The sequence below is a fragment of the Nicotiana tabacum genome, chromosome 3, assembly GCF_000715075.1.
Source record: "Nicotiana tabacum cultivar K326 chromosome 3, ASM71507v2, whole genome shotgun sequence".
NCBI lineage: Eukaryota > Viridiplantae > Streptophyta > Magnoliopsida > Solanales > Solanaceae > Nicotiana > Nicotiana tabacum.
Window position 1 is genome coordinate 130,796,566 of NC_134082.1, and position 8,475 is coordinate 130,805,040.

Sequence of the window (8,475 nt, forward strand, 5' to 3'; positions counted from 1 at the left end):
GGTAAAAACGTACCCAGCCATTATAAGGCTCGATAGAATCGTACCCGGCCATATGGAGCTCATTAACCCAAATGATTAGTGGTTGCACAATAGGTTTGGTACCCGTCTAACTATAACACGACTCGGTAGATTAAAGTAGATACATATATAATGCATATTGGACTCATAGAATCACGTTCTAAACCTTTCGGAGTGACGTAAGGTTATTGCACCTTCGATTAACATTATGGACATCCCTACCATCAATATGAATCTTAGTAGGATTTAATGATCATACACACTTGCTTAGAATAACTTTATAAGGAAAGAACAACATGGACAACCTTAGTTTCTAGGAGTGGATCCGTTATGAATTAGCATACCGTTTATGTTCGTTTCACTTTAGATCATGCCAATAGAAAGAAGTAAGTGACTTAACATACCTTAACCATGGTGAGTCCTTAATACCTCCCAAGAACCTCTTCAAAAAACTCAACTCAATCTACCATTGCATAAGGAGATTCGAAATCAGTATTGAATAAAGGCTAAGTCTGCAACTTAAACTTGTAGCTCGTTTATATAAATTCGGGCAGGATCTCCCCTGTAATAAGAGCCTCCTCCAATACCATATACCAACAACAATTACCAGAGAAATCCAGCAATACATAATTATCAATAACAAGACACCATAAAATAACAACAAGTCATAACTATTTTACGACTAGCGACAAGCTCCAATTGGAATCTGTATACCCCATATCACCCCTTATAGACTTTTTACTTTAAATTAATAGTATCATTAACATGATAATGAAGTCATTCATCAATAATTCCGACCTTATACCATATATCCATAACAAAGAAAACGATCCACAACTCCAATTATTCTTAATTAGCAACTTTATTCACTAGTTCATCCATTTAACTTAACCAATACAAAGATAACCTTAAGAACCTGTAGGAACATAATATAATTACCTCATACAGTAGTTGCAAGTTGAAATCCATGTTATATTTAGCTTACAACAGCCCAATATACCCCAATCAATTCATATCCAAAATGACGACTATAGTAGTGTCAAACACAATGACTAATCCATGATTTCTCCATTATGCGGTGTTTCTCCACACCATTTATACTCCAAAAATACCATTTAATAGCAACAAAATATACAGCCCAAAAGATACATGAAACAACCCAAAAAATAGTCCAATTACAAGTCAAATAACTCGAACTCACGACTTTCGATCACCGTCCCGTGAGTTCTAACTATTATGAAATGAATTAATCAACCTTCCTTGATATTTAAGAGCTTAAAACTAGAAATTAAGAATTTTCTTAACTATTAAATATCTTCCAAAACTCAAACTATAAAGAAAAAGAGAGGTGATATAGCATTACTTACGTCGCAGGGATCATTTTGATGTTATCGCTACTTGATTTCATGCCCGGGATGATAATATTATTGGAAATACTTGTGGGAAGCTTGAGGGTGAGTTTGGGGGTGCTATTTGGTCTAGGTATCTGGAATAATGGAGAAGGAGACGAGATTGGGACGTAAATATCCCGTTCCTAAAGTCAAAAAAGGTGCCACTTGGCACCCTCGCATAGGTCCTCCTTCAAATGCTTATATCCTTTTATTCGTATATCGTATGAATGAACGGTTAAAAGAGTTAGAAACTAAATTCCAAGACCTTCAATGTGATATATAATATTCCTCAAAAAGACCATATATAGCTCATGATTTTATTTCTTAAAAAGCTCCATTACAAGGCAAATCTTTAGTCGGTTTTTCCGCAACTTAAATTCGATTTTTCTCAAACTTTATATTTCATATCAAAACATCATATATAGTCATATAATGGCTTTAAAATCATTTAAATCATGATTACCAAGTCTCATATTCACCTTAACTTACTTAACACTTCGGCAAACCTTTCTTCTCCTTGTAGAAAGACTTCATCCTTTTTGAGCTTACATTAGATAATCCCATAATAATAGTGACGTATGAAGTACAGGGTGTAACAACATGTACCCTTAAAAATATTTTTCCTTGAATATTAACTCTTAAATTCTTGGAAAAGAAATGGGACGTAACGCCATCAAATCACTTTATATACTTTCAAAGAGGATCTCATTTCTGAGCTTACATCAATTGACTTACGCCGTATTTTCACGTACAAAACATGGGTTGTAACATTGTACTAGGTTCGTGTTCATTGATGGAGCTAGTGGGGATAATATGTTATTTAATGAAACATGGTTGAAATAATTGCTCATGGCATGTGCATCCCTTCAGATACAAGTTGAGCTAGAAAGTGAGAGTTTTGGAGGACTATCACAGTCTCTTGTCTGTCCAATATCATATTGAATGGACTCTTTGGTGTCTTAGTATTTGGACTAGACGGTACCACCTCCTTTGGGCTACCGGAATTCTTGGAATTGTTAAAAGAGGTGCCTTGGTTTATATTAGGGATTACAATGGTTTTTTCGGGATAAAAGTTAGGTTGGTAGTAGAATTAGCTAGCTCCTCAATCATTAAATCTATTTGCATGTCTTGGGAGTGTCTTGAAAAGATGATATTTTAATATGATTTTGGAAAGATTTTTTACCTAGCATGTGGTTATCCTCATTGGCGATTTGTGGAGCAATAGGATTGTCTTGTGACATGTGTTGAAGTTGCTTGTGATCGTTTATGCATGTGTAGTTATTATTAGCGATAATACTCTTGTTGACACTGTTTTTAGAGAGTCGTGGTAATTAGTAATAGGGTTAGTTGTGTGGTCATTTAGGCTGGTAATATCGCCTAAGTATTGATTATTAGATTGTATGTTAGCTAATTGAACATTTTGGTTATCTTCCACGTGTTTATTGACACCTTTAATCAAGGCCACGTCTAATGGCATGCAATCAATCATCTCCATAGGGTTAGGGATTTCCTTTTCAATATTTTTTTTAATTTTCGGCAGATTATTCAAGATAGAGAATTTATTTCTAGTGGAAGCGTAATCATTGGGCACAAATTTGCCATTATTGGCCTTGATAGATGAATTCTTGTTGGTCACATTAGTACCAGAGTTATTGCCAAAAGATTTTATATTAAAAGGCAAGGTGGAAGAATTACCTGGCATACTAGCACTAGGATTGTGGATCTTACCTGATTGCTGGACAGGCTCCTTTATCCTGTGATTTGTTTTTTTTTTGAGAAGCTAATTGTCTGCAGTGCATCTTCTTTAATGTCTTGAACCTCGTTTTGCTCTACTGATTGGCTTGTAGTCGTTTCCATTTGTGTGGGTGGTGGATTATTTTTTATTACCTTGTATGGACATTTGAAATGAACATGGCCCGGTCTTCCTCTGTTAGATGTCAGCTAGAAATGAAATAAAGAAGGGAATTAGAGAAATGAAATAAAGCCATCACGTGAGAAGCACATGACAAAGTGGACGACTGAGATACTTCAGTAAAATAAAAGGCCTAGATTTGTTATTAGCTTTCTAATGGACTTGGGCTAACTGAAGGAGTTTATAACAGAAACTGGGCCTAACGAATTGGGCAGTTATGATCTGGTAAATTCTGTTATTTCTCCCTTCATTTCTCTCTCTCTCTAACCTTCTCATTATCTTCTCCTTCTCTCTAACAACCACCATTGATTCTACATGTGATAGCTTGGACTTCAATGGAGATTAGAAGCCTTTTGGATTAAGCTTTTGTTCTTAGAGTGAATTTATATTCTCAATTGTTGATTCACTTGTAACATTTGACAATTCAATAAAATCACCATTTCAGTCCCAAATTTGTATTTCAATTCCTTAGTATATTATAATTGGTATCAGAGCTCTTTCCTGGCCAGTACAACATGACAGGAGCAGAAACAAGATATAAAGCTACAGACAAGTTTCTAAAGAAATTAGAGACACAATTCCAATAGTATATGACTACAAATGATGAAAAATTAGAAAATCTAGGAAAAAAATTAGAACTGCTAGTGGAAAAGCTGCTTCCTCCACATGATGGCCTTCTGGGCAGTCTGCTGATGGAGAACCTCTCAAATGTTGGGCCAATCTCCAAGCCATGGGTGGGAGAGAACAAAGATGTATCAGGAGGAAGGAACAATGGTCATTCATCTCAATCGCGAGTGGAAATGCCCTACTTTGATGGAGTTGACCCTTGCGCATGGTTGAGGAAGTGTGAAAGGTTTTTCCAGCATAACCACATAACTGATCCACAGCAAAAGCTTGAAGAGGAAGTCCTTCATCTCAATAGTAAGACTGCATTCTGGTTCTTTTCCTATCACATAAGTAAAGGAATAGTTAGATGGTTAGATTTTACTACTGAAATCTGCAGTAGATTTGAGGGTGCATCTAACAGCAAATTAAACCTAATTGGGGAATTCAAAAAAATAAAGCAAACAGGGTCTGTAGATGAGTATTTGGAGAAATTTGAAGAACTCAAAGCCTGGGTGTTGATAAGGAATCCTACTATACCAGAAGAATTCTTCCTAGAATTTTTCATAGAAGGATTAAAAGAAGAAATTAGGCATACAGTTAAGATGGTGGACCCCTATTCATTCAATAAGACAGTAGAGAAAGCCAGACATAAGGAGAACCTATTGGAAGCTGTCACTAAGGCTGGTAAATCACATGGAAACAAGGGATCAACTACATGATACTATACTCAACCTAATAGAAGTTCACTTGGGGGTTCCAGTTATGCTGACAACAAACTGTTTGAGAGTAGAAAGACTCAAGGTTTGTGTTATAAGTGTGGAGAAAAGTACCATCCTGGGCATCAATGTAGACCTAGACAACTTAATGCTATATCAGCTGCTACTGAAGAGGCATTAGAGGTGGCCCTGCATCAAGAAGAAACAGTGATAATACCAGAGGAGGAGATAGTGGATAAGGCAATAAGCCTAAATGCACTATCTGGCACTGAAGTTCCCAACACCATTAAGTTGAGAGGTGAAGCCAAAAAGAATTCCCTAATTATTTTACTGGATTCAGGAAGCACACACAGTTTTTTGGATATGGAAGCAGCCAAGAAAATAGGTTGCCTTATTTTAGAAGCTGTGCCTATGAGAGTGATAGTAGAAAATGGCAACTACTTAATGAGTTTGCACATTTGTCACAAATTCAAATGGAAGATACAAGGAGTGCAGTTTGAAGATGCAGTCAGAATAACTAAGCTGGGTGGCAATGACATGATATTAGGAGGTGATTGGATGAAAAGACATAATCCAGTCCTACTTGACTTTGTGGAGTACAAGGTGCAAGTAACTCACAAAGGAAAAAGGGTAGAACTTAAAGGGATTTACAACCAAAAAAAACTTAAGAGCTTATCAACCAATGGAGTGAGACAATTACTTAAGAAAGGGCAGGCCATATGGTCTCACTTATTCATGATTTCAGTAGAAGAAGTGAAGGAATCAAGTCTCATACCTGCAGCTATTGACAAGGTGCTGAAGCAGTTTCCAGATATATTCATGGAACCAACATCATTGCCTCCCAAAAGGGGCCATGGTCATTCCATTCCCCTGAAATCAGATGCAATTCCTGTAATATTAGACCCTATAGATACAGTTTTTCCAAAAAAATGAAATAGAGAAACATGTGAGTGAAATGCTCAACAATGGTATTATACAGCCAAGCCATTCCCCATTTTCATCACCTGTGTTATTAGTCAAGAAAAAAGATGGAAGTTGGAGGTTTTGTATTGACTAAGAGCTCTAAACAATATGACTATAAAAAACAAGTTTCCTATACCCTTAGTTGATGATTTAATGGATAATTTATGTGGGTCATGCATATACTCTAAAATAGACTTAAGGGCCGGGTATCATCAGATAAGGATGGGGGAAAAGGACATTTATAAAACTACTTTTAGAACACATTTGAGACATTATGAATTTAGGGTAATGCCCTTTGGACTGACTAATACTCCTGCCACTTTTCAGTCACTTATGAACCATGTTTTTAAGGGTTATCTTAGAAAATTTGTGTTGGTGTTCTTTGATGATATACTAGTATACAACTCTACTATGGAAGACCATGTTCTACATTTGAGAAAGGTACTGGAGATATTAAGGAAGGATCAACTATTTGCTAAATTGTCCAAGTGTCCTTTTGGTCAGACCAAGGTAGAATATCTGGGGCACATAATAACAGGAGAAGGATTAGCGACATATCCTTCAAAGATTGAGGCTATGGCTTTCTGGCCTACTCCTAAAAATATTAAGGCCCTTAAGGGATTTCTGGGCTTGACAGGATACTATAGGAAATTCATCAGGTCTTATGGGGTTATAAGCAGACCCTTAACCAATTTGTTAAGGAAAAATGGTTTTCACTGGGATTCAGAGGCTGAGAGCTCATTTCAAGACCTTAAACAGGCCATGTCTAGTGCACCTGTGCTAGCACTGGCAGATTTCAACAAGCCTTTCATAATTGAGACTGATGCTTGCTTTAAAGGGATGGGGGCAGTCCTAATGCAAAATGGCAGACCTATTGCTTTTTTCAGCAAAGCTTTAGCTCCTAGACACTTGGGATTATCTACATATGAGAAGGAATTCATGGCTTTACTATCAGCTGTGGATAAATGGAGACATTATCTCCAATGAGGCCATTTTATAATAAGAACAAACCATCACAGCTTAAAGTTCCTACTAGAGTAAAGAGTGACCACTACTCTGCAACAGAAGGGTCTGACCAAATTATTAGGACTTGATTATGAAATCCAATATAAAAAGGGTGTTGAAAATAGGGTGGCTAATGCACTATCCAGGAGACAGGAGGAAGAATCATCATTATTTGCCTTATCTACTACTGAGCCTACTTAGATGAGTGAGATAGAGCACAATTATGAGCATGATTCTGATGCTCACAAAGTGATCACTGAACTAATAACAAATACCCATAGCAGTCCCAATTATACCTTACTGCAAGGGATTTTGAGGTATGACCAAAAAATCTACATTGTAAAGGGAACAAACCTAAGAACTAAGATTTTTCAAGCAATGCACCAATCTTCCTTGGGTGGACACTCTGGACAACAGGGAACTTACAAAAGGATGAAGATGATTTTCTATTGGCCTAATATGAGAACTGATGTCTATAAATGAGTTTCAGAATGTGATACTTGCCAAAGGGTGAAGACTGAAAATATACATACACCTGGGTTGCTACAACCTTTACCAATTCCTGAGTTACCATGGCAGGACATAGCCATGGACTTTGTGGAAGGGTTACCTTCTTCAGGACACAAGAAGGCTATATTAGTGGTGGTGGAAAAGCTTACCAAGTATGGCCATTTCCTAGCTCTCAAATATCCTTTCACTGCACAAGATGTGGCAGATCTATTTTTGAGGGACATTTACAAACTACATGGGTTACCTAAGACAATTATTTCAGATAGAGACAGTGTGTTCACTAGCCAATTTTGGTAGAGACTATTCAAGTCCATGGGGGTCAAGCTGAACATGTCCACCTCTTACCATCCTCAAACAGATGGGCAGACAGAGAAATTAAATAGATGCTTAGGAGCATATCTTAGAGCTATGATGTTTACTAATCCTAAACAGTGGGTGAAATGGTTACCATTAGCGGAATGATAGTACAATACTAATTATCACAGTTCCTTAAAGACCACTCATTTTCAGGCTTTGTATGGTTTTTCCCCACCTCAGATCCCCTTGGAGTCTCTACCCCAACCATCTCAAACACCGGCGGGTACTTGGATAACTCAAAGATAGCAGATGTTGCAGATCCTTAAAGACAACCTCACTTAAGCTCAAGCAAGAATGAAGTTTTATGTCGATAAGAACAGATCTGACAGAGTTTTAGAGGTAGGCGATTGGGTTTACCTAAAGCTTCAACCTTATAGGCAAGCTTAAGTCGCAGTAAGAAAGAATCTTAAGTTAAGTGCTAAGTTCTATGGTCCTTACAAGATCCTACAAAGAATAGGGTCAGTGGCTTACCGATTGGAGCTGCCGCCGAGATCTCAAATCCATCATGTGTTCCATGTGTCTCAGTTGAAGAAGCGTGTAGGTCCTGACATCATCCCACAGCAACAACCACCGATCTGTGACGGGGATGGTTGTATCTTAGTCCAACCAGTGACAATCTTACAAAGGAAGATGGTGAAGGTGAATAATGGAGTGGGTGTCAAAGTTTTAGTTCAATGGGCTAATTTGAAGGCGGAGGATGCAACTTGGAAATATTGGGGATATCTCAAGAGCAAGTTTCCAGAATTTGTGGCTATTCTCTGACCTTGAGGACAAGGTCATTGTTTTCATCGGAGGGGTATTGTTGGATGTCGGCTAGAAATGAAATGAAGAAGAGAATTAGAGAAATGAAATAAAGCCATCACGTGAGAAGCACATGACATAGTGGACGGCGGAGATACTTCAGTAAAATAAAGGGCCTAGATTTGTTATTAGCTTTCTAATGGACTTGGGCCAACTGAAGGAGTTTATAACAGAAACTGGGCCTAACAAATTGGGC

The 8,475-nt window shown here is 37.5% G+C and overlaps 2 protein-coding genes across 2 annotated transcripts; both read left to right on the plus strand.

Moving 5' to 3' along the window:
• Window positions 1-5,828: 5,828 nt before the first annotated feature.
• LOC142177430 (putative mitochondrial protein AtMg00860) lies at window positions 5,829-6,593 on the plus strand. Its single transcript, XM_075245989.1, has one exon. It carries the CDS (start codon window positions 5,829-5,831, stop codon window positions 6,591-6,593), a length of 765 nt encoding a protein of 254 aa, XP_075102090.1.
• Window positions 6,594-7,772: 1,179 nt separating this feature from the next.
• LOC107777095 (uncharacterized) lies at window positions 7,773-8,240 on the plus strand. The gene is made up of 2 exons (XM_016597077.1): window positions 7,773-7,817; window positions 7,920-8,240. Exons 1-2 carry the CDS (start codon window positions 7,773-7,775, stop codon window positions 8,238-8,240), a joined length of 366 nt encoding a protein of 121 aa, XP_016452563.1.
• Window positions 8,241-8,475: the final 235 nt, after the last annotated feature.

What these genes read in the sequence shown, in the direction of transcription:
- LOC142177430 (XM_075245989.1), top strand. Translation starts at nt 5,829, where the DNA reads ATGGGGGAAAAGGACATTTATAAAACTACTTTTAGAACACATTTGAGA.
- LOC107777095 (XM_016597077.1), top strand. Translation starts at nt 7,773, where the DNA reads ATGAAGTTTTATGTCGATAAGAACAGATCTGACAGAGTTTTAGAG. An exon ending in GATCTGACAGAGTTTTAGAG is followed by an intron (nt 7,818 to 7,919) that starts GTAGGCGATTGG and finishes GGTCCTTACAAG; the next exon opens with ATCCTACAAAGAATAGGGTC.